General features: G+C 40.9%; 1 protein-coding gene across 7 annotated transcripts in view; it reads right to left on the minus strand.

Annotated features, from left to right (window-relative positions):
* Positions 1 to 4,233: 4,233 nt before the first annotated feature.
* The window catches only part of ppp2r3a.L (protein phosphatase 2 regulatory subunit B, alpha L homeolog), a 128,804-nt gene continuing 106,057 nt past the window's right edge, over positions 4,234 to 26,980 (minus strand). For 4 of the 7 annotated variants that reach the window (XM_018261745.2, XM_018261746.2, XM_041562109.1 and 1 more), the window contains 12 exons: positions 18,005 to 18,268; positions 15,445 to 15,548; positions 14,841 to 14,943; positions 13,929 to 14,003; positions 12,401 to 12,487; positions 10,704 to 10,860; positions 9,032 to 9,080; positions 8,404 to 8,493; positions 7,956 to 8,131; positions 6,505 to 6,623; positions 5,640 to 5,746; positions 4,234 to 4,446 (listed from right to left, as the gene is read on the minus strand). In XM_018261745.2, the coding sequence (XP_018117234.1) occupies positions 4,350 to 4,446; positions 5,640 to 5,746; positions 6,505 to 6,623; positions 7,956 to 8,131; positions 8,404 to 8,493; positions 9,032 to 9,080; positions 10,704 to 10,860; positions 12,401 to 12,487; positions 13,929 to 14,003; positions 14,841 to 14,943; positions 15,445 to 15,548; positions 18,005 to 18,268 (1,428 nt within the window). In that variant the 3' untranslated portion in view covers positions 4,234 to 4,349. 7 annotated transcript variants of the gene reach the window in all.

Here is a 26,980-nt window from a genome sequence, read left to right on the forward strand (position 1 = left end):
CTGTTTGGCTAAAGGGCTAGAAATCCACTGTAACATTTTTTTTGGTATCAAATAGGTTAACGATGATCGTGCTCATGGATTGATATTGTGACCTGGCTCCCCCTACAATACAGCAGGTGATGGTTCAGGCTTTGAAGGTTCTCAGCCTAAAGTGCTGTGCTCTCCTTGTGTGAGAGTGCAATTCATGAAATGGATATGGCTTCAGGTTTCTCTACATATCTGCCTGACACTGTCACTTCATGGAGACAAACAAGGGACTGGGCTAGTGACGCAAAGAGGGAACAAGTCTCTGGGCCAATGTGGCCCTTGTGGTTTCCTCCTTGGTAGAGCAAATGTGATCACAAATAGCTTTATGGAGCATATTAGGGGAAGATTTCTCCATCAGACCCTAGTTATAAATAACACATATTTACATTAATTACACTTTATTTCCCTGATAATTGGTGTCTGTTCAATTAGGAGCTTCCATCTCCCAATTGGTCCCTTTTGGCAATATTACAATTAATAAGCCTAAATAAGTATTGGACTAAATCAGAATCCATTTATGTTTGCCCCTTAACCTGCTCCTGGATTTGCACTTCTGCTCCTGCCGCGAGGCCTGTTCCCTTCCCTGGTCATTTCTGTGAATGTGGGGCAGTGGCATTGCCATCTTAGGCTGCAGCAGGAGCAGATGATTCCCTCCAATCTGGTATGGGGTGCTTTGATGTATTTCCTGCTGCCGAGTTTCTATCTCCCCCAGTACAAGGCAGAGGCTGGAATTTCTCCTACTCAATGTAACTGAATGTGTCTCAGTGGGACCTGGCTTTTACTATTGAATGCTGTTCTTAGATCTACCAGAGAGCTGTTATCTTGTGTTAGGGAGCTGCTATCTCGTTACCTTCCCATTGTTCTGCTAATGGGCTGCTGGGGGGGAGGGAGTGGGGTGATATCACTCCAACTTGCAGTACAGCAGTAAAGAGTGACTGAAGTTTATCAGAGCACAGGTCACATGATTGGGGGCAGCTGGGAAACTGACTGTCTAGCCCCATGTCAGATTTAAGAATTAAATATAAAAAAAAATCTGTTTGCTCTTTTGAGAAATGGATTTCAGTGCAGAAATCTGCTGGAGCAGCACTATTAACTGATGTGTTTTGAAAAAAAAAAAAAGTTTTCCCATGACTGAATCCCTTTAAGCAATGGAAGAAGAGCTCCTTTTAGAGGCCCAAACTCCTTTAGTTGGTTCAACTGTCCCTATAGCTCACTGGGGAGTGAAAACCTTTCAGTGCACTCTCATTCTGGTTCCACACTGGTTCACCCCTTGCTTAAAAACATGAAATAGAACAGACCAGAAGCAGTAAGTACAAACAGAGACCTATTCTGACTTATCCAGGGGTAGGTTACTAAAGGGGCAAACTTGACTTACCCTTTAATAGCTAATTGAAAATAATCTGCAGTACATCATGTTGGATGAATTACCTTTGTATTAAGTTCTTAGTGGCATTACACCAGAAACTGGGACCCTGTGGCCCTTCAGTTGTTTTTGGAGTAGATGTAGTTTCACAGCTGGGGGGGGAGGGGTACAGATTGCCTCTCCCTTAAGATATATTAATATCTGTATGTAAAAACATCATTGTGCCAGTCAATGGCAAAAGCAGCAACTGCTGGAAGGAGAATTCAGCACAGAGCCAATAAACTGCATTTGTACTCAATAATTAGATGCTATATATATATATATATACACACACACACGCACACACACATCAGCCAATAGGAAACTTTCACATCTTGCAAAGCCTCTGGGAGGAGCAGAAAGTCACTTGATAGAACAAAACAGTAACAGCCCAGAGAAAGTACATGTCATACCGACCCAGAGCATGGCCACATTGTATTGCATGTTCTACCGACCCAGAGCATGGCCACATTGTATTGCATGTTCTACCGACCCAGAGCATGGCCACATTGTATTGTATGTTCTACTGACCCAGAGCATGGCCACATTGTATTGCATGTTCTACCGACCCAGAGCATGGCCACATTGTATTACATGTTCTACTGACCCAGAGCATGGCCACATTGTATTGCATGTTCTACAGAAGCAGAACAGGCAATGAGACCCAAGTCATGGGAAAGCACAATGGCCAATAGGAACAGCACGTCACGCAGGTAAGAATGGCCCAGAAGGGCCTAGAATGGCCCCTTAGTATTACGGGCTCCTGGGGTGTATGAATTACATATAAACCAGCAGCTTTTGTTGAGCTTCAAGTGGAGGCTCGGGCTGTAGGTTGGAAGCCCCAAATTAACGTTACTGTCACCATTGCACCTTATTATACTTGATCCCTAACCCCTGAGGCTACTCTCCATGCCAATCAAGGATCTGCCATTCTAAGAAAAAAGGGCTGACTGTCATATTGGTATAGTCTAATTATTTGTATTGATATAGATGACTTTGTACTTCAATACTGGTGTCAATAAATTCTTTTTTTGAAAATAAATAAATAAAGGAGCTGCCATTCTGCCAGGTCACTCGGTGTCGAGATCTTTGTGGCACCAATGAGTGTTCCTACACTGGCCATTCCTACCAATCACCTGCAACTGCCACCCTTCTTCCCCCCCATACACAGTTCTGCTGCTAACTGTCAGGATTCTTATTACTATGCACATGGCAGGCTGGATGTACCTCCCTGACTTCTCTTCAATTCCCCATTATATATAAATATATAAAAGAGTGATTTGCAAGTCTCCGCCCATGATGCCTTATGGGAGAATCAGAACTGTCATTTTTGGTATTTAGGCAGTGCTGTGTGTATGGCATGAGACGAGTAAATACCTTGTGATTTCAGAAGGCATCGCTTTGCATGTAATTGCTTGTGAATGGCTTTTTGGTTCCTTTCAGGCTAACCAGGTTCGGTTTATAATATAAATATATATCAGCAACTGCCACAAACCCGCCCACAATCTGCTGTACAAGGGCCAGTGTTGCTCACGCATTTCGGCAGCAGTAAGTGACATGTAATTTACATATGCTAATGACTTGCAGTATTAATTACTAATAAATTTGTTCATAAGTTTGGGGGGTGCCATTGGACACAGATCCCCTCCCCCCTCTAAGCACTTTTGCAAATTATTTTTTTTTTTCATGATATTGTCGGTTTTGCAATGGGGAACTCCCTGTGCTGTTCTATCAAAGGCCGACACAGCGGCTGACGCTTCATTTGCTGATTCAGTTTCTCGGGGAGTAAGTTAATCAGCTCGGGTTTGTTGGTGAATACCGTATATACTCGAGTATAAGCCGAGTTTTTCAGCCCCCAAAATATGCTGAAAAACTCTACCTCGGGTTAAACTAGGGTCAGGCGCAAAAACGGTCGCCGTCTAACAATAGTCGCCGGCGTCCAAGAATAGTCACCGGCGTCCAAGAATAGTCGCCGGCGTCCATGAATAGTCGCCGGCGTCCATGAATAGTCTCCAAGAATATTCGCTGGCACCGCCAATGGGAGCAGAAACCCTCAATTTTTTGATTGAAACTTACCAGAAGCTGCTGCATTTCTCACCCTAGGCTTATACTCGAGTCAATAAGCTTTCCCAGTTTTTGGAGGTAAAATTAGGTACCTCCGCTTATACTTGGGACGGCTTATACTCAAGTATATACGGTAGTTAGTGCAGGTCACATGATCTGCCGTGGGTACAACGATTCTGTATTTCCTGGAAAAAATGCTGCAATGTGGGGAAAATAGACAAATTGCACTTAAGCGAGCGCTAATAAACGAGGCCCCATATTTGTTAAACAGAGGTGTGTGTCAGTGATAATACAATGCCCCAAACACTCAGAACAGACTGGGATCAATATCAACTACAAAAAAGCCTAAGAATTTGTAAAAATACATATAGATTAATGAATATATTTCTTTTTAAAAAAACAACTTATTAAAGAAAACCACCACTATGCTGAATTGGGAGGTGGTGCTGGAGTCTATAAGCCAGTACGGGGGAGGTGTAGGGGAGGAGCCAGTGCTACCCTGGGGTGTATTAGGGGCCGGCTAGGGGAGGAGCCAGTGCTTCCCTGGGGCGTATTAGGGGCCGGCTGATGGTCTCTACAAGAGAAAGGGGAAATGAGAGCAGTATGTGTTTGTGTAAAACACACAGTCATTAAGACTTATTGCACACAGGCGTCTCACATAGGCACAACTTCCACTCGCATTTAAAGGGGAAACTCAACTCCTCTTATATCGCAGTTACAAAACAAAGCTCTTCACAAAATAATACAAAAACTATTTATATATTATTTCCCCTGAACAATTCCTTGTGGGTGGGGATTAGTCCATCAATAGGCAGTGACTGGTCAGTGATTGTCCAGTGGTCGGGGCCCGTCTGGCTCATGCCGTTAGGTCCGAGATCACCAGTTTGTCCACCTCATTGCTGATCTCAGGGGGACTGAGGACTTCCTCCCCCTCGTAGTCATCATCAAACGACCTGAAGAGAAAGCAGAAACCAGTCACATCTTCATTTCTTACTGCAGATTCATAATGACGGACTTAAAGGGGTTGTTCACATCTAAGTTAACTTTTATTACGATGTAGAGAGGGATATTCTGAGACAATTTGCAATTGGTTTTCATTTTTTATTATTTGTGTGGTTTTTGAGTTATTTACTGGGGGCAGTGACTCCCATTTGAAAGCTGAAAAGAGTCAGAAGAAGGCAAATAATTACAAAAACTATAGAAAAAAAATAAAATAATGAAGACCAATTGAAAAGTTGCTTAGAATTAGCCATTCTATAATATGCCTATTGGTCTTTTTGATTCATTACTATGACAATTATATAATGGTTCTCATGCAGCCTTGTAAAACTGAGATGCTAAGTGGTTGCTATGGGTTACTGGACTACTAGTTACTATAGAAGCTTTTACATCTACATCACAGATCTATTATAGATGGACTTACGGGTTCTGTTTCAAAATCAACGTAACCTCGACAACCACTAGGTGGCACCAAAACTCCACAAATTCTGTCAGCAGTGTCAGAGAGTTTTAGTTTTGCTTCGGAGTGTTACTTCTATGTGGGGAAACTACCAATAAATGGCTTCATATGGGAGGACTTAGTTATATATTATATATACAGATGATAGATGAGAGAGAGAGAGAGAGAGAGAGAGAGAGAGAGAGAGAGAGAGAGAGAGAGAGAGAGAGAGAGAGAGAGAGAGAGAGAGAGAGAGATATATTTGGGGATCTGGAGGCCTGAGCCTTCTGAGACCTTTATTATTCACCTAATAAATGTAATTTTAAATATAAGCAGCATCTGTCTATCACTTTTTTACTCTTTGCACGGATGGTTCTGCCTCATGAACCACTGTAACAGAAGTCAGCAGATGAACAGACCTGGATGAGGCTCATGCAACATTCTTGTTAATGTAAGAACCAGAGAATAGAATTAATTAATTAGTTTTCAGTTTGGCTTTAAAAACTGCCTTGAAAGCAAGAAGTAAAGAACAGGGCTGTGTTGAGCCAAGGATGAACAATAGAAACCCCTTCCTGCATTTGACCTATAATATCCTTATATTTTACAAGAGGGGGTACTTTATTCACTATATATCTGCACCCCTAAAATATGAGTATTCTGGTACAATGTGGTTTGTGGGAGGCGAGTCTCTCCCTTGCATGTACTCACCCTTCCTGTAACTGTTCCGTTGCCGATTCCTCAGCAACCAAGATCTCATATTCCTCAGCTGCGTATCTGTCCCAATCTGATGGCTCTGGGTTTTCACTCTCAATATCCTTCAAGAAGAAATGACAGTCACTAACTTACATCCAGAACTGCCATTTCATTTGTGCCTGGCAATAACAGTGGGCACAGGGCTACTCCCATTAGTCCCACTGAGATCAATGGCCAGTGACCCACAACAAGTCTCGGGTGCCACAGACTAATCTAATTATACAGGTGCTGCAGGGGGGAACTATATCCCACTTACCCTATAAGAACAGCACAGAGTCTGGAAGAAGGACTATTTGGGATTTGGGGCAGTTGCTAGCAATATTAACCATTACATTTCATAGTCTGCTCTTTAAAGGAACAGTAACACCAAAAAATATAAGTATTTTAAAGTAATGAAAATATTACTGCACTTGTAAAACTGCTGTGTTTGCTTCAGAAACACTACTATAGTTCATATAAACAAGCTGCTGTGTAGCAATAGCACAGGTTAATAGTGGATAACAGATAACATTATGTTCTACAGAGCTTATCTGCTGTAACCGGAGCCTTTTCTCCTTTGAATGGCTGCCCCCATTGCTACACAGCAGCTTATTTATATAAACAATAGTAGTGTTTCTGAAGCAAAGACATCAGTTTTACCAGTGCAGGGCAACACTGCATTTTATTTTTATTAATTTAAAACACTTTCATTTTTTTGATGTTACTGTTCCTTTAATAAAGGATGGGGGGATCCTATACATGCGACTCTTGGGTTGCACAGGCTGTTGGGCTTTCATGTCCGTGTGTCCGGCTGCCCAAAACATCACGGTGGTATTAGTACCTTTTGCACTGCAAATGGATCCCTTTGCTCATGGTCCAGGTACTTCTCTAAGTTAAAGCAGGTATCATAAAATATATGAGCCATTTTGCACCTCTTCAGATCCCGTAGTGTTATTTGGCCTGAAAAAAAAAGCGAGACGTCAGGGATATAACATGCCTAGTGCTCCCGGCTATAACAATACAAAGCATCTCACGTGCGTCTATCACAATAAGTTGAAGAGTGAGGGGGTTGGCACTGGCATTTGAATAATCAGAGAAAAATGTATTTTAAAGGACAAGGAAAGGCTCTGTAAGAGTTAATGTTCATTGCAAGGCATACCTCTATTGATTACATTGGTACAATCCAATCCCTTCTTGTTTAAGCCCTTTTCCACTTTAAACATTACATTCTGAAAAAAAGCGTTAAGCAAAAAAAAAAAAAAAACCCAGGTCTCGCTGAGAATAGAGAGTTTGTGGGCAGCGCAAGTGCAAAGTTAATTCGGAGCGCTCCTCTACACGGTCCTGCAAATCCCTCCCTTTATCAAACAGCGTATGAGATTGTGTGACAAGCTCGGGTCAGGCAGTACTTGGAATTGTCGCAAATGCGTATTTGTTCACGCACGGCCATGTTGATGACGTCAGTATAGCTAAAATGGCAGCTGCGATGGATGTTTTATAGCAAATCCAGTAGTGGGTCTATACTAGAGGAAAATGCAGGAATTTGAAGCTAAAAACGTAGCAATCATGAAGAGGCTAAAAAAAGGTACTTTAATTTACTGCAGTTAGGTTAAAGCCTTTAAAGGGGACCGGTCACCCAAAAAAATAATTCCAAATCCTATTTTATCACATTAGTCAAGCAAAATGAACTTTAATTACACTGTATGAATTATTTAATCTTGTTTCCTTCTGTCTGAGAATTCATAATTATAGCAAGCAGGCAGGAGCCATTTTGTGGACTATTAAGACAAGCCTTGTATCATCTCAGAATCTTGTTTCTGCACCAGAATGGGGGACCTGATGTCCATCCCCATGTACTGGATTCACAATTAAATAGTGGAGAGAATGAGGGAATGTGGGGAGATCAGTGACATCTAGGAAGTGCTGAATGGAAAGTGAAAGTTATTGTCTGCCTAAGGCATCGAGGAGGGGCAGACAATATTTGATTGACAGCCGAGATTTTAAAATGAGTTTACAACAGCAATGAATGCTTTAATAAAAAATAGAATTTGAAATTCATGTTTAATTTGAAAAGGACTTTATTATACAGCTTTTGATGTCTGGGTCACAGGTCCACTATAAGAATCATTCCAATATACCTTGATTACACATGATTCAGTTTCAGGGTCGAGTTCCCCTTTAAATTGGGCCATGCAAAAGCACCATAGTAACACAGTAATTCCCCTGCCTAAAGGAAACCTGCTTTAGATCTTTATTCCACCTTATAATAAATAACGTAGATCCTGGCATCCATACCTTCTGCTTCAGGCTTTACCAAGTCAAGCAGTTGGCACAGCAGATCCTGGAACGGTAACGGCTCAATGCCCATGGCTTCCATCTTCTCACATTGTTCCTCATAGAAGAACTCAAGTTCATACATGGAGAGCACCCCGTCTCCATCCAAGTCCATACAGCGGAACCAGTACTCCATGCTGAGATGAAACAGCAGGTGGGTTACAATTTTGATATGAGCAAGAGAATATATGGATTTTATATGGCACAACACTGCTCAGATATTGGCAATGGCTTAGAAGAGAGATAGAAGACTCACTGAGCATGGGGATATGTAAGTGGGTGGGGAGCAATGATACATTTGCGTATGGAGTGTTCATGAACCAATGTCTTAGCTCAGGTAGGAACCAGTAAATCCCCCAGGGATGAAGGTTGTTAGTGCAGGTGTGAGACGCTCTACCAAAAACTGTACCTGGTTGGATTTTTCTTGTCTTCCTCCGATATTAAAAACCAGACAAATTCGGCATAGCTCATCCTCCCTTCTCTTTGCACTGCGTTCCCCCTGTAAGAGTCAGCACAGAGGTCACATTGCTGACACTCTACATTAATAGCAAGTTTCTTCTGCCAAGTTAATCACACAATGGGGTGGTGCCTGGGATGTACAGCTTTTGCACAGATACAGAACTAAGGGGAGTGAGGGGAGACATAAGGGGACTTTTTCAGATGACTGACACTTTTACAGACTGCTGTAGATCTGCTGGGAGTTGCAAGGCTTCTGGTATAATTCAGAAGGAGAACCTGATCTCCACAGACACATTTTCCTACCCCCATAGACAAGCCTGAGTTACTAACATACTGGACTCCTTTATCTCTAGGCTAAAAGCATTTGGGCCGTTTCTCCATCCAGTGGAAATCACCAGTAGTCAGTAGAAGACATGTCCGTCTGTCACTGGTTTATGTTATGCAATTAGAAGAATTACAAGGGGTGACAGTGACTGAACCCAGCAGTGATCAAACACGTGCTGTAGTCCATACACCAACCCGCCCCATACTATACACTAAACTACTTCTTGCAAGTCACATTACTGCTCATACGTTACCGAGTCACTGCTCCGGAAAATATCCTCTCAATGATTCTCTTTGAGGACGCTGTGAAGAGAAAGGCACCATTTATAATGTACGACACAGTAACATCACTGATCCCTTCATTCATTGGGTCACTTTCTATGGGCTGCCCCCGCCTGAGCTGTGCAGCCTACAGTTAGAAGCAGTCATATACCTGATGCCACCAAATTAGCGTCGTTGTGCATAATAATAGTAAGTAGGGATGCACCGAATCCAGGCTTCAGTTCAGGATTCGGCCTTTTTCAGCAGGATTCGGATTCAGCTCAATCCTTCTGCCTGGCCGAACCGAATCCGAATCCTAATTTGCATATGTAAATTAAGGACGGGGAGGGAAATCACGTGTCTTTTTGTTATAAGACAAGGAAGTAAAAAAAGTTGTCCCTTCCCATCCCTAATTTGCATATGAAAATTAGGATTCGGATTTGATTCGGTATTCAGCCGAATATTTCGAGAAGGATTCGGGGGTTCGGCCAAATCCAAAATAGTGAATTCAGTGCATCCCTAATAGTATTACAAGTGTGGGACCTGTTATCCAGAATGCTTGGGACTTGGGGTTTTCCCAAGTCAGGAGTGCTCATACTTTACTAAGGTGAGGTCTACTTTTAGTGATGTTGTCCCATTATTATCTACATCCATAAAACATTGTAAGAATTCTGTTCCATGGAAAATATTACTTAAATATTATTATATTGATTTTTGAGAAAATGTATATTGCTAGATTTAACCAAGAACTATTTCTTGACCTAAACATAAATATCTAAATGAAAAGCATGAAATAGGAGGGTGATTTAGACAAGCTGTTTGTTGACAGTGGGGCTCATTTATCAAGACTGGGCAAATTTGCCCATGGGCAGTTACCTATAGCAGCCAATCAGTGATTAGATTTTTGAAGCCATCTGCAAGTAGGACAATGAATGCAGCAATCTGATTGGTTGCCATGGGTTACTGGCCATGGGCAAATTTGCCCAGTGTTGATAAATGACCACCAGTGTCTTGAAATCTACTGATCACCAGCTAAAGGTCTACTGGTAGATCCCAATCTACTTTTTGGACACCCCTGTCTTAAATTTACTAAAAAAATCCTTTACAAATTAAACAAACCCAATAGATTGTTTTGTATCCAATCAGGATTTATTCGGTTTGGGATTCAGCCTTTTTCAGCAGGATTCAGATTCGAGACAATCCTGGTTGAACCGAAATCCTAATTTGCATATGTAAATTAGAAGCGGGTAGGGAAATCACATGACTTTTCATCACAAAAGAAGATATTTTTCCCACTTTTTCCTCTCCTGCCCATAATTTGCAAATGCAAATTAGGATTTGGATTCGGTATTGGGCTGAAAGGATTCAGGGATTTGGCCGAATCCCATATAGTGGATTCGGTGCATCTCTAGAAATCACTTTTACAAATTTGAATTATTTGATTATAATGGAGTCTATGGGAGATGGCCTTTCCATAATTTGGTGCTTTCTGGATAATGGGTTTCCAGATAATGGATCTCAAACCTGTACATTTAAACCCCCATTTTTATGTTCCTGCATTTTACACCATTTTTATTGCAGTTCTGTCAATCCCAGAACACTAATACCATTCAATTGTGCCAACAACAACACAGAATGGAGTATACATGGTGTATGGCTACTTACCATGGTCATTATATCTGGCCAGATCCTTGTGGTCAATGTAGAGGTCGTGATCAGTGTCCAGTTCCCAGAACTTGCAGTAGATGACATAGAAATGTTCATAGGAGAAGTAATCAGTAACTTGGTTAATATCGTCCTCTTCTTCCAACAGTGCAAGGGTCTAAAGGAGAACAATAAGGCATTTATTTACATTCACTGCCTGCGTTCGTATTCTCACTGCACATACATCGGGATCCTCTTGAGACACAATAATGACATGTGAAACCCTTTCATGTATAAGAAGATTTCTTGCTTGGAGTCTGGACAGGCTTAGGGGGCTGCCTTAAAGGGGAACTGTAGCAAAAAAGAAAATGTAATATAAGCTTTAGCATAATGAAATAAGAAACTTTCTGAATACAATCAATTAAAAATGCTGTACCGTTTCTGAAATAATCAAGTTTATCTTCACTATCCCTCTCTCAGTATCTGTTTCTCTTCATTCTCTTTTCATGCAGCAGTTGGGTGTCAGATATTCATTGGCAGTTGGATCCAATATATCTTATAGGGGGCTAATTTTGCCTAGAAGATGTATTAGAGCTCACTCTATTAAAATCACCAGACATCATGTCTCTCTACATGCAGAATGTATGAAAAAGGCAGTTATTTTGTTTGTACTGGAATCAGTTATTTGAGTGAGCTCTAATACATCTGCTAGAAAAGGAAGCCCCTCTATAAGATATATTGGATCTAACTGTCAGAATGAGGAGACACAAATGCTGAGAGAGGGAGAGTGAAGATAAACTTGATTATTTGAGGAAACAATGTAGAAAATGTAATTGATTTTATTAACAAAGTTTCTTTTTTCAGTAGGCTGAAGCTTATATTAAATTTTCATTTCCGCAATAGTTCCCCTTCAAATTGGTCCACTCCTTCACTGGCAGACATTCTGTCTCTTCTAAACCAACTGTGCTGACAAGAAGCAAATAAGGATTAAATCAGCAGAACCACATATCAAACGATCATTTACTGAAACTTGGTAAATATTCTGGGATCAAATTGACTCTACCTTTAAATCACATACTCTGTAGTGATGTGCGGGTCGGGATTTCCATGACCCGCACCCACCCGCCAGCCGACCTGCCAACACCCACGCCCGACTTCCGGGTTCCTTTTATAGACCCGCCCATGATGTCACAAAAGGGGCGGGACAAGCAGGCGCAGCGCCTATAAAAAAAGGACCCGGAAGCCGGCATTTGCCGGTGGCGGACGGGGAGAGCAGGAGAAGAGCCCGCAACCCACGAAGAAGAGTGTCGGCCCAAACCCACCCGACCCGCGGGTATCGGGCAGGCCCGCACATCACTAGTACTGTGGGCTTGTTACAGTTGTAAGCTTATCTTTAGCGGCTCAATGGGTATGTCTACATATTCTTTGTTTTCATCCCTTGCTTTATGTTTGTACTATTTTAGAACCTTGTAATATTGCGGAGAGTTGTTCAGTGGCTTGACAGTTTGGTTGTATGATTTGGTTTTAATTCATTTGTTTTAAACTGTTGAACAATTTAGATGGCTTCACCAATTATAATTTATGTTTCATTTTCCTATTAGGCATTTTTGCCATAACAATTGTATAGGTGTGCCTCATTGTTCAGATCTTTTGTTAAAATCCTGCTTGTTTAACTTGGAAAACAAAGAACAAGTCATTTGTAACGCAGGCAGGCGCACCTGTAGGAAGTTACTCCTCTTCATCTCAATCAAGGTGATTCTGCCTGACCACGACCTGTTCACTGTATAAAATATTCTCTGAATAACCTGGTTTGAAGAAAAAAGATACACATTGGTTATTACATGTCCCCAGTTGCACAATATCAGGATCTAAGAAATAAAGCAGAATATTACAACGTTCCAGAAAAAACAAGTATGAAAAAGGGTAATTTCTCATCACTTTTCTTTCCTGGCACAGCATTGCTTGTTTATTGTCTGCTTTACAGTATATTAATAAACAAATGAAATGCAAGCAGACAAGGACACAGGCCACCGGTATTCCATGTAGACGTAGCTTTAGGCAAGCGAATAACAAGTAAATGACTAATTTGTCACCCTTATACAACCACATCTTCCCCTGCATCTTCTGTACTTCTATCCTGTTTGACCATTATATTCCAAATATACAATGTGTCGTAGAGTTAAAGGGGTTGTTTACCAGTTAACTTTTAGTATGATGTAGACTACAGAGTGATACTCCAAGATAATTTACAGTTTTCATGTTTTACTATTTCTGGTTTTTGAGTTATTTAGCTTTTTATTCAGCAGCTCTCCCGATTGAACTTTCTGCAGTCTGGTTGCTAGGCTCCAAATTTTCATAGCAACCATGCCTTGAATTGATTTGAATAAGAGACTGGGATATGAATAGGAGAAACCTGAATAGAAACACGAGTAATAAAAAGTACCAATAACAATTAATTTGTAGCTTTATAGAGGATTTGTTTTTTAGATAGGGTCAGTGACCCCCATTTGAAAGCTGGCAAGAGTCCGAAGAAGAAGGCAAATAATTTAAAAACTATAACAAAAATAAATAATGAAGACCAATGAAAAGTTGCTTACAACTGACCATTCTAAAACATACTAAAAGTTAACTTAAAGGAGAACTAAACCCTCCTATTCGCCACCCTCCACTGGCCCCTACCTACTTCCTCCCCACATAGTCAACTACTAGAGTATTATCCAGCATGGCAACCCTATGCTCTACGGTGTTATTCTGCATATATAGGTCAGTGTTGTTGGACGGTACACTTATTATAGTAGAACACTATGCAGGGAGTAAGCAGGGAGGGGGACAGTGGCAAATAGGGGGTTTTAGCTGTAGGGGGGTTTAGTTCTCCTTTGAACTTCCCATTTAAATGAGGAAGCTGCCATTTGAGGATGCATTGCTCACAGGGGACTCCATATCAAACCTTTACAACTTTCCCGCAGTATTATTATTTCATGTTTAACGACATTAACAGCTGAAAAAAGTATCTCCCAGAAAGGTAGAAAGTATTTGACGAGCACTCCATTCACCCGTGGAATTAAAAGAAGTAAACTTTTATATTCAACTTTTTAAAACATCGATTCCCTGACGCGTTTCGTATCAACCGCCAGAGTTGTAAGAGCAGACCCTCTCTATAAATGAGACGTGGCATTTCCAAGATGTTTCTCCTAACTTGCTCTCTTTTGTTCATCTCAGCCAGTGTGCAACATAGAGAACACTTACAGTGGTGATATATCGGGAGTGGAATTCGGGAGCCTCCTTGAGGAACGTCAGTCCTGGGTGTGTGTCCACAATGTCCTGAAGCAAAGAGAAGATTTCATATGTAAGTGGCAAACTACCTTGACATTGCTAAACCTTTTGTGTTGCCTTTCTGCTCTTCTGTTGCAGTTTATTAAAGGAATTGTTCAGTGTAAAAATAAAAACTGGGTAAAAATAAACTGTGCAAAATAAAAAATAGTTAGTTAGCCAAAAATGTATATGTATATGTATAAATGTATAAAGGCTGGAGTGACTGGATGTGTAACATAATAGCCAGAACACTACTTCCTGCTTTTCAGCTCTCTTGCTTTCCACTGATTGGTTACCAGGCAGTAACCAATCAGTGACTTGAGGGGGGCTATATGGATCATAATTGTTGCTTTTGAGTCTGAGCTGAATGCTGAAGATTTCAATTACACAGTTTTGTCCCATGTGGCCCCCCTTCAAGTCGCTGACTAACTCAGAGTTAGAGAGCTGCAAAGCAGGAAGTAGTGTTCTGGCTATTATGTTAGACATCCAGTCACTCCAGCCTTTATACATTACATTTTTGGCTAAATAACTTTATTAGAAATATCTTTTATTTCAGCCTTTATACATTACATTTTTGGCTAAATAACTTTATTAGAAATATCTTTTATTTTGCCCAGACTATCTATTTACCCCATTTTTACACTGAACTGTTCCTTTAAGTGATAGGACTATGTGTTGTACAATATAAAGATATGTAGGAGCCATAGAAAATACCTATATCTAACTGATTAGAGAGGAAGAAGGTGGCTCTGGGGTGTAGACAGGTGAGATAGTAAGTAAAACATGAAGTGGATTATTTATCAGCATTTATAACAAGCAGGGCACAGGATTAAGTCTCACACACACCTGAAGAAGTGGGATGAAATCCTCTTGCTCTAAGTAGTCACAGCCTGGTTTTGCCAAGAGGCTGACAAATTTAGAGGCATCGTCGTGGCAATTCTGGATTAACCTATAATAAAGATGCGAGGCCACTCATTGGACAGTTGGCAAGAAAATGCTGAATGAAATCAGACACACCGGACAAGAATGAGGAGGAAAGGGGTTGAAATTGAAAGTGTATTTGTGTCTAAAAAAAGGTTTTAGGTGGAAAATGTCAATTTCTTAATTGCTCAAAAAGTTAAAGTAACCCAATAGCAGCAGAACCCTTATTCTATGGCTAGGGTTCTAGATACAGCAACATACAAGGGGAAATCAATCGTCTTCGGATTTAATAGCCCCTGGTGTTTAAACGGTGTTACAGAATAATGTACAGACGAGCAAAATGATAACATCTAAACATTGAAAATCATGGGGTCTATTTATTACAAAAGGGGGTTTCTCATTTTCAGTCTTTTTAAAAAGTATCATTTACATGGCTTTTTTTTATCCAGGAAACCTGTTTAACAACAGAGGGGTGGGGCGTGAGAGAAGTGAATAATAGGAATATTGCATGCAAGCTGTGTGTACTTACTTTCTCCACATTGCTATGAACGAGTGCACAGAGACAAATCCTGTCCTCTCCCCGCCTGCAGCATTGAACAGAGCTGCCTTCCAGTACAAGGGGCAGCCACAGACCTATGTTAGGGAAGGGACAGCTCAGTGTCAGTGTTGAACCCAAAACCAGTTAATCACATCCCCACCCAAGAACTCAATTGATTTTGTTCATGTATGAAGCCAAGTACAGACCACACATTAAAGTAAATGCGTATGCCTCACTAGCAATGAACTGGGGCAGAATGCAGCAAAATATATAGCAAATATTCATGTGTTCCAGGAAAATGCTTCTTATTGACGGGAATGCTGAAGGAGGATGTGTTTTACCTTCCTCCCACCCCAAAAAGCACTTCTGCTTACAAAACACGTGGCCTTATTTGAGCCCTAGTTGCACATTAGAATTTGAGCAAGCACTTTACCTAGTGCATTAATGTCAGGCAAGGATTTGACTAAATACAAGTGCTGCAAAGAGTGCTGGGAATTACTGGAATCCCAAAGTGAGTTTTGGATTCAGTGCCTCACTATTTGTGAATACCACAGATAGATAATATCACATAAGGTGGCATACTAAAGAATCTTACCAAACTGGAATATACATTTAAGTAAATATTGCCCTTTAACATCTCGTGCCTTGAGCCACCATTTTGTGATGGTCTGTGTGCTGCCTCAGAGATCACCTGACCAGAAATACTGCAGCTCTAACTGTAACAGGAAGAAGTGTTGAAGCAAAAGACAGAAGTCTGTCTGTTAATTGGCTCATGTGACCTAACTTGTATGGTTTGTTTGTGTGCACAGTGAATCGTACGACCCCAGGGTCAATTTATAATTACCTAATGGCATATACTACTGAAAAAGTATATTATTATGAAAATGGTTTATTTACATGAAGCAGGGTTTTACATATGAGCTGTTTTATGCAATATCTTTTTATAGAGACCTACATTGTTTGGGGTTTATAGTTTTCCTTTAACACACAAGGTGCCATTTGGAATATGCGAACATTATGTCATACCAGTTAGGTAATAGATACAGTGTCGGACTGGGGGCACTAAGGGGCCCTCACCCCAGTATATAAGTCAGCAGGATGTTGCGGTGCACAAAGCTCAAAGTCCGGCAGGGATCCAGCCTGGGTTGGAGGGGCCCACAATGCCCGGGGGCCCACTGGGTTTTACCCAGGTGTCCTGCTGGCTCAGTCCGACCCTGAATAGGTAAAGGAAACTAAAGGTGGCCATACACGGAGAGATCCGCTCATTTGGCGATGTCGCCAAACGAGCGGATCTCTCCCCGATATGGCCACCTTGAGGTGGGCAATATCGGGTTGATCCGATCGTGGGCCCGAGGGCCCAACGATCGGATCATAGCAAATTGTAACGGGCGGTTGGATCGCGGGACCACATCAACGAACAGATACGGACGCGATCTGATGGGATTTTTAGTCCCATCCGATCGAGATCTGGCTGACTTTCGTCGGGGGGCCCCATACACGGGCCAATAAGTTGCCGATTCGGTCTGTCGGCAGCTTTTATCGGCCCGTGTATGGCCAATCAGCAGGTAACATTTTCCGATCTGCTGTGTGACAGTAAATATTGGTTGTTGTGGGGTACTAGAGCTGGAGCAAACTTTGTATCTGTTATAATAACTGTATTCACTATATTAAGTTGGTTGGATTGTTTGGCTCTCAAGTGGGGCTACATCCTTTGCCTGATGCACCCCTGACCCTTATGGGATTTTCCAGGACTCTGATCGATATATGAAACGGACCCTGATCAGACAATCAGTTGGACAGACTACCATACATGGGCCAGCTACTGAGGAGTCAGCAGCCAATACCAGTCCATGAGTGGAAAGCATAAAGAGCAACTATAGCAAAAATGAAAATGTAATATAAGCTTCAGCATACTGAAAGAGGAAACTTTCTAAATGCAATCAATTAAAAATTCTGTACCGTTTCTGAAATACTCAAGTTTATCTTCACTATTCGGCTCTCAGCATCTGTTTCTCTTCATTCTGTCTTCATTCAGGAGTTGGGTGTCAGATGAATGATCCAATATATCTTATAGAGGGGCTCCTTTTGCCCATAAGATGTATTAGAGCTCACTCTATTAAAATCATCAGACATCAGGTCTCTCTACATGCAAGATTTGTGCAAAAGGCAGTTATTTTGTTAGATTTTGTTTCTACTGAAATCAGTTATTTAAATGAACTCTAATACATCTGCTAGGAAAGGGAGCCCCCCTATAAGATATATTGGATCATTCATCTGACACCCAACTGCTGCATGAAGACAGAATGAAGAGAAACAGATGCTGAGAGAGAGGGATAGTGAACATAAACTTGACTCTTTCAGAAACAATGCTAAATTTTTAAATGATTGTATTTATAAAGTTTCTTACTTCAGTATAAGGAAGCTAATATTAAATGTTCATTTTCGCGATAGTCAAGATGAACATATGCTGCTTTCTCTTTATAAGCCATCTTTTTTTTTTTTGTTTGCACCATTGGCATTAACAAAATTACCCAGTGGAACCCTACCTTACCTTGGCGATCTTCCCCATCTGGTAAATATCTGCCTTTTCTTCAGCCATGCTGGAGAATGCTGCCTCAGTCTTCTTGATGGAATCTTCATAGTCAGAACCTGGGTTGGGCAGCCCTTTGGGAAAGTAGAAACGTGGAATGTTTATGGACACAGGAGCCGTGACTTTGTTGCTCGGTAATGGAGGGGTGGCTGGTCGTGGACTGACAGTTGGAGTAAGGGGTGCGGGAGGAGGGGTGCTTGGCTTCTTCTCTTGCTTGCTTTGAATCTGAATAATTGTAAGAAATAAAATACACACAGTATAAGCCTGTGACACATCAAAGTCATAAAGACTTTGCTAAATATGTATTTATATTATATACACACATATTAATATCCCACATATACATGCATATGTCGCTAACTGTAGCTGGAGATCCATGTGCTGAAGGTTCTAGTTAAGGTCCTTTTACCATAACCTCTGAGAAACCCGTCTTTTAATGTCCTTTAAATGCACAATAAGCACAAGCTCCCCTGCCTGCTCCTTTATTTGCCCCATAACATGGATATATTATTCTGGCTCATGTCAAGTATGATAAGGAGTCTACAGCCTAAACAGACCACAACGATTCAGCAATGGCGGAGCTCACCCGATCTCTCCCATCTGATGAAGTGCCAAGTTTGTAGGCACGAAACGCGTTAGAATTGCACACCCACCGTTGTAATGTAATGGAACTTGATTATGCGCCTGAATAGAGCCAACTTGTTATTAAAGATACCGAACTCCTAGATATACTTTGATCAGCGCTCCGAAGAGATCCAGGAGGTAAAGGAGTCTACAGCCTCCCTATACATTTCACTTGCTGACATTCTGGGGCTTATTTATTAACTTTGTTGTAAATTTCACCACGGCAGTCAGCCATAAAATCCAATCAGATATTTTCCTTTATTTCATAACCTGTAGTGTACTGATCCAGGCGAATACTGCATTTTAGCACCTTTGTTATGGAACAAGCAAAGCATGGGTGCTCTGTGTGCAAACCAATAATAGTACTGACTGCCAACAGAAATCGTTTCCTGCTGCTGCAGCTTGGGAATTTATTGATTTTCCATATTTAACTATAAAACTATAACACTGGCATCAGTTAGAAGTATCCCTGAGGACCCACTGAGGTTGGAAGGCCCTGTTTTCTTTATTTGGTTCATATAAAAAATACAATCTTTGGTTCCCTTCAATATCCCAATGAAAAGATAGTGGATACCATGATGATGTAGGTTGGTTGGGAATCTTTATACAGGTATGGGACCGGTTATCCAAAATGCTCAGGACCTGGGGTTGTCCGGATAATGGCTCTTTGCATAATTTGGATCTTCATACCTTAAGTCTACTAGAAAATCATGTAAACGTTACATAAACCTAATAGGCTGGCTTTGCTTCCAATAAGGATTAATTATATCTTAGTTTGGATCAAGTACAAGGTACTGTTTTATTATTACAGAGAAAAATTAAAAAATTTGGATTATTTGGATAAAATGGAGTCTATGGGAGACGGCCTTTCCGTAATTCAGAGCTTTCTGGATAATAGGTTTCTGGGTTAACAGATTAAATACCTGTACAAAGAAGAAGGACATTGTTTTTTTTTCAAATTTGGATTATTTGGATAAAATAGAGTCTATGGGAGACAGCCTTTCCGTAATCTGGAACTTTCTGGAGAACAGATTTCTGGATAATAGATCCCATAAATGTACTGCTACTGGAACAAGAAGAATTCTCTTTCTCCATCAGTGCAAATGTGCCCACAAGATTCTCAGGTCAATTAGAGATGCCCCTTAATGACCCATCTACTAAAATAACATCTGACTTCTCACAACAGAAGCAGCTCAGCCATATTTCAGCTGCTATGGGGCTTTCCACCTCTCATTACATTGTTACCTGCTTCCCCCCTGCTGTACATTATCATACATGCCTTCAGTTTGTGTGACATTCATAGCAACTTAATATTCACTTACGGTATATTTCGGTGCAGTTATTTGTGGATGCATCAGTCTACATAAGGTTCATGTTCTACTTGGAAATATCAAGAGAAAGATGGAAGCACAGACTCCAATGAGGTTTATTTACTAAACTCCAAATGCAAAAATCACAAAAAAAATTGTGATTTTTTTTTTATAAAATCAGACTTTTAAAAAAATCACTAATTTTTTGGAATTTATTAAAGGGGTTGTTCACATTCAAACAACTAGTTGTTTTCAGATACATCACCAGAAATAACGAGTTCTTCCAATGACTTTCTATTTTCTATGTCACCGTTTTTCTAATATTGAAGTGTAAAGTGTCATTTTTCACCTTCTAAAGCAGCTCTGGGAGGGGGGTCGCCGACCATGTAAATTGTTCTAAATTAATACATTTAGTTGATCCATTTCTTATTTTTGTCCCTGCTGAGCAGAATCTCTGGGTTTCATTACAGGCAGTTGTTAGAATTGATACAATATTTGCCAATACTCCAGAGATGCTGCTGAGAAATGGATCAACTAAATGTTGCAAAATTTTATCAGTTTAGAGTCTGCGCCTGAATTACTGAGCTGCCAAGACTCAAACACCAGACGTGCAACTTTAAATTTAGATTCTGGAAAAACTGTAAAAAATAAAATCTTAGGAGCCGATTATGTTGTATTAAAGGGGTGGTTCACTTTTAAGTTAACTTTTAGTATGTTATAGAATGGCCAATTCTAAACAACTTTTTAATTGGTCTTCATTATTTATCTATTATAGTTTTTGAATTATTTGCCTTCTTCTTCTGACTCTTTCCAGCTTTGAACTGGGGGTTATTTAGAGGCAGAGGCACACAATTTAGCTGCCTGGCATCCATGACTCCATTCTTATAAAGCGCATGAATGTATGAAATGCTGGAGCCTTTGCTCAGTCTATGAGCATGTGTATTGAGAAGACCTAATCAACCTAATCAAGATAAACCTTCAGACGGCCATAGACGTTACAATTACGATCTTTTCTGGAAAGATCGTTCATTTCAATACACAAGTGTAGAGCTGGATCGTCAGATATAAAGGGAGAAACAATAGAATTCCACCTGTATGTGACGATTCAGCACTAACAATGGCCGATGTTCCGGTGCCTTCAATGGAGCCCAAGCAAAATTTTCCTGCCAGCCGATCGACGAGCCGAGTCTTCTGCCGATATCAGTTGGCTCGTCTCCCACCACACCCGTACCGAATACCGTACGAAAATTAGTTTCGTACAATATTATCGGTGCGTCTATGGCCACCTTTAGCTAAATTTCTGAGCCGCTCACTCTGACCTCACTCACCAAGAGTTTCCATGGTAAAACCCTTCCTCTTAATCTATCTACATGTGAATTCATTGTGCTGGGTCTCCTTCTTTCTATATACAAACACACACTGTGGGGTTATGTAATAAAAGGCACTAAGTTTGCCCAGGGGTAGTAACTCATAGCAACCAATCAGCAGTCAGGATTTACTAGTCACTCATTTAAAAGCATACTGCTCCTGGGCAAACTTAGTGCCTTTTATTACATATTGGGGGTATATCTCTCAGCCATGCTTTCTAACAAGTTGGGTACATGCTATAGTAGATTAGCTTACTTCATGTATATTCAAGTTGAGTTTAGAGCTTTCCAATGAGAGGAAGGAGCTTGGGGCTGCTCTGTAACTTGGCACAGGCATATGGTGACAGCAATGCACTTTAAGAAAGCCTGACACTGTCCGTTGAGCACTATTTATAGAAGCCATGGCATGTGTGGGCAGATTCTTTACTAGCATGGCATGCAATGTTCTTCACCAGCTGTGGAAATTGGTACAGTGCTTGCATTGCATACAATACTCTCCCAGCTTTCCCTAAGACAGACAGCCCTAAGAATTCACATATTTGTCCATTTACTTCATGTGTAATCTGTCACTGCTCACCTTTTCATGTTTTCCATACACGAGAATAAATGGCATTCACTGGAGGCAAAAAGCTGGACTATCATGTGGATAGGCTGAATATAAGGAAATATAAGTGCTTATTCTGCTCCACCATAAGGTTCAAGCTCATGGAATATAGAAAAAAACATTTGTTTTAGAGAGGACTGTGCTATGTGCCCAAGGTCTGGTAAGACAAGACACTTAAAGGGGTGGTTTGCATTAACTTTTAGTATATTATAGAGTCGCTAGTTCTAAGGAACTTTTTAATTTATTTAACTTATTTTATTTATCTTTAGGAGTTTTTTTTAACTATTTGCCTTCCTCTTCTGACTCATTTCAGCTCAGAATATCACTCTCTACATCATACTAAAAGTTAATCTAAAGGTGAACAACCCCTTTAGCCACCAAGACAATGTCCTGCAGTTTTGCACCTATCTGCAGCCATAAGGCTGGATGCCACCAGAGAAACTTGCCAGGGATATGCTGTGGCTTTGTGTACAGTGATGGACCACACTTCGATCTCTACACAAATCCTATGAGCACTGGAAGCACTGGGACAGCTCAAGGTACTGCAACCTACTCTGAGACTGCAAGTGATGTCAGCAATGATGCTATAGGGCCTCCATGCCTTGGCATCAAAGCTACGTCCCATAGGACCATGATAAGACTTGGTAGTTCATGTGGCCTTATCCAATGAATAAGAGCAATACATTATGTTCATACATCAAAACTTCTACTTTTATAATCACTTGGTTTAATCAATGTTATATACTTATTATTGCCCCAAAAGGGCAACAAAGTGCATGCAAAGGAGGATAAAAAAAAATAATATTCTTGTTTTTGTCATTCATTGACGTGCACTATATCTGCTGGTTGCAAAGAATGTTGCTCTGCATATTGACGAGAATGCTATTGGATAACTAAGATGAAAATCGCAGCAACATTTCAGTTCCTTTTCCAAGCTAAGAAAGGGCGAGACGAAGCCCAAAAATGTTGTCCGACCTAATAAATTCAGCTTTTCACTTTTTGCAACAAAGGTGCTGCAGCGGTATTTTTACTAGTATGCCTTTTTTAAGCTGGAACGGATATGAAAAGCTGGCTCGATTATCCAATATCCTACAACTGCTCCTAAACTGAGCTCCATAAGGCGACAAAAGCATCTCTATTATGATTTGCTCGAAGGATAGAAAGGCGGCACTCCGGTTAAATGAGAAAGGTGGTTTATTCTAACAGGTCACTGACCAACATCACCTGACGCGTTTCGGGAGTAACTCTTAATCATAATCTCTATCATTATCTCAGGTGAATTCTTCAGAAACTGTTGAGCACATGGATATGCTGTATGCTCCACTTGTGCTCCAGTGGCCTATGCTCCTGCTCTCGTAGGCTACTTTCACTGACTAAAGGCCTAATAGTTCTACTGTGAGCCCGGCTCAATGACAGATATTTCTATGTGTGAGTGCCATGCAGGTGAAATGACTTAATGGTGAAATGACTTACAGTGACTTGACAAGCCGAGTGCAGCCACTGCCCCCCTATGGAGCAAGGCTCATCAACAACAAACCATTCATGGGGTTACACAGAGAGTTTGCTACACAGAGGCAATGATACATACATCTTGTAGCCTGACCCACTGCCACCCAATGATTTTAGCATTCGTTTCCATTGACCATACCATCAGAAAAACGGCTGCTATCCCCCTGGTTTTTTCACACCAATACATGGAACATGTTTATAAAGAAAATTGCAATATTTAGTTGGTCTTTTAATACTGGCCTCACAAAAAGACATCAATTACTCCTGGGAAAAGAAGAGGTTTGGGTGGGAAATTCCATACCTTACAATTAGAATGCACTTTTGTGGCACTCAGACAGCACCATATAGAAATAGAACAGGCTACTCTACTCCTTTTTTCCTGTTCTAGAATACAAGCATTGCCTGCATTGCTCATTATTTATTGCTGCAGGACTAGCAGGCATCTTTAATAAACACTGCTTTAAACTGTAAGTTCAACAACACCAAACGTTCAATGCTATATCCTTAAATGGGAACTACAGCCATGGAAAGAAGAGAAGCAACTGGTCCAATAAAGTTGATATTTCAAGGAAAACAACCATACTTCATCAATTTCTCACCATAGCTTCTTGACAAACTACTAAACACAACCTATAACATTCTTACGCTGCGATCTCCAGCTCTTAGCTCCTCCCAGATCTTTCTGTGACCCCTCCCACAACTGACCCACTGCACCTTATATCCAAACCATTCTGCTTTATTCTTAATCACAGAAAGCTACAAAAAAAAACCACATGGTATGAATTCCAATAGACTAACCTTATTCTACCCCTCTTTCTCTCCTCCCCTTCTAGAAAAACTTCCAAACCTGCGCTTGCTGGAAAGACTTGATCCTCTTTTTAAATCTGGAGGGGAGAACAAAGTCACAGCCCCTGGCAAGAAAGGCCAATTCTCCTCTCAAATCCGGGTCTATCCTCAGTGAAGCCTCCTTTATCATCATCCTGGGCAACGTCTAGAGTGGGAAATGGAAGAATGTAGCAGCCAAAGGAGAGTCAAGTGTATGAGATGGTGCCTTACACAGCTTCCAGTTGGGGGTCTGGCAAACTATTGCAAGCAATGGTGAGACTATTAATCCAATGAGCCAGCATGGTACAACAGTTGGGGTATCCCCGTCTGTCCTACTCTTACTGGACAGACTTTAAAAGAAGACAGAACTATCTTTTCCTGACTCTTCCAACACGGAGCAGCTGAGAAACACGACCTCGGAGCAGAGCTGCAATATGATAGACAGCCAGTGCTGTCCTGGGCTGCGAGGAGCGGGGGGAGAACAGAGAGGTTGGAGCCCGGGAGAGGAATTCTGGGAAAGAGAGCTTCCAGAGGTGGCTAAACTTAGATCCCCCGGAGCAATGCACTTAATATAAAGACTCTTCCTTGGTCATGTTTACTATATAAAACCAAGTGCTGCAGAAGGACAGTCCCAAAGCTCAAATCGATAATTACAGGAAACTTCAGGAAAGTTTAAATATTCTTATCAGCTTATCATCAACATCTGTAGAGATACTTACAGATTCCAGATTAGTTCTTCTCCAGCCTAACAACATACCCAACACAAGGCTGGACTCCATTCCACACTATGCACCCCCATTTCATATGTCCTGATACAGTAATAAACACTCTTTCCATACACAAAATATTGCCTCTCACACAATGTAGCTATTGTCTACATCAGCGATCCCCAACCATTAGCTTGTGAGTAACATGTTGCTCTACAACTCCTTGGATGTTGCTCCCAGTGGCCTCAAAGCAGGTGATTATTTTCGAATTCCAGGAGGCAAATTTTAGTTTGAGTACTGCCAAACAGAGCCTCAATGTAGGTTGACAATCCACATAGAGGCTACCAAATAGCCAATCACAGCCCTTAGTTGGCACCCCAGGAACATTTTTTCATGCGTGTGTTGCTCCCCAAATCCTTTTACTTCTGAATGTTGCTCACGGTTCTAAAGGTTGGGGGTCCCTGATCTACATTAACCATTGTGGCATCTAGAAGAACCTGCATGAAGAGCTTGTTGAGGCTGTGTGCAATTTTTGTTTTTGCAAAATGCATTGATAATAATTATTGCACATATCACAGTTGCTTTTTTTTTTATGGCCCATGAAACAAAAGGTACTCTAGTATCCCAGAATAATTTCATTTACTGAAAGCAGAAACATACATTCACATGCCTGCAAAACTAAGGGTGAACGGTTTATTACAATAATAGTGCAAGTCCTGCAGAGAGCAAGAAGAATCCAATGCTGAGTTGCTAAAGAATCTCTACATACTAAATTTAGGATGCACCTGTCACTATGCCAGTCCTGTCCTTGCTGGGGCTTTGAGGAGGTTTCCATTTTCCATTAATGAAACCCCGGAGCTCTACGTCATTCCCATAACGCAGAAAAATGCCAAGGGGAGATACGAGGGTTCCCCAGTGTTCACAGGAGCACAAAGAAGGCTCATTGCCTCACAGAGATATGCCGACAAACATATGGGCCCTGAGTTAGAAAGCAAAGACCATGGGGGATGCAGAAAACCTGGGCCCTAAACCTAAGGGAACACTAACTTTGGTAAAATCCATATGTAACTTGTCATTCCACCCAGGACATTTTCTTGCCATGAGCCTGGTACTGCTGCCCTTTGGCCCTGCCCTAAAAGTGGCCGTGCAAGTCTCACCTGCCATGGGTCACTGTATATTTATAGACCGGAGGGGGGGGGGAGGAAACAGTGGAGCTCATTTATAAACACTGGGCAAATTTTGTGATGTTAAAGTGATACTGACACTAAAAAACTACTTTTCAAAATATGAAAGTATATTAAAAGTTACCTATAGGTCATGTTGATGTTTTTTGCTGAAAGGTCTGATTTTGAAAGTGAATGTTAGTTGAAATTTCTAAACCTGACTGTTTTGCCAACCTGACTGTCCCATCTCTGTCGGTTAAAGTTTCCAATGCTGCACAAATATGGCAGCCCCCTCATACAGGAACATGGGGCATGAGACAGGTAATGTAAAAGCATTGTGCAAATACTTTATGGCAAAGTTATAAGTAGCTATCATAGGCAATATTATGATTATGATATTGTGAAAAAGGGTTTGATTTCTGGGGTCAATGTCTCTTTAAGGCATGAATGTAACAGAATTGGTCAAAATTTAAATTAAGAAGACACCTTTCTGGAAAACCATTTTACCATGATCAAGAATTTACTACAGTGGAGCATACCTCCGCTGCCACTAACAGCTCTTCCTTAAGGAAACAACCAACACATTTTCTTTATACTATACACAGCCGGGAAACAGCTGAATATCCCAAAATGCACCAATCAATCCATCAAATCCAACAATGTAAAAAATGGCAGCCACAACACTAGAGGCAAAAGACAAATATGACAAAATGTGGGACTGCAGAAATTATACATCAATAATTATATACCAGTGTGCTACACAGTCTATACAAAAATGTCTATAGTCCATACAAACATGACTTTCTAATCCAATGGTTGCAGGACTTC

This window comes from Xenopus laevis, chromosome 5L (assembly GCF_017654675.1).
Source record: "Xenopus laevis strain J_2021 chromosome 5L, Xenopus_laevis_v10.1, whole genome shotgun sequence".
Lineage (NCBI taxonomy): Eukaryota > Metazoa > Chordata > Amphibia > Anura > Pipidae > Xenopus > Xenopus laevis.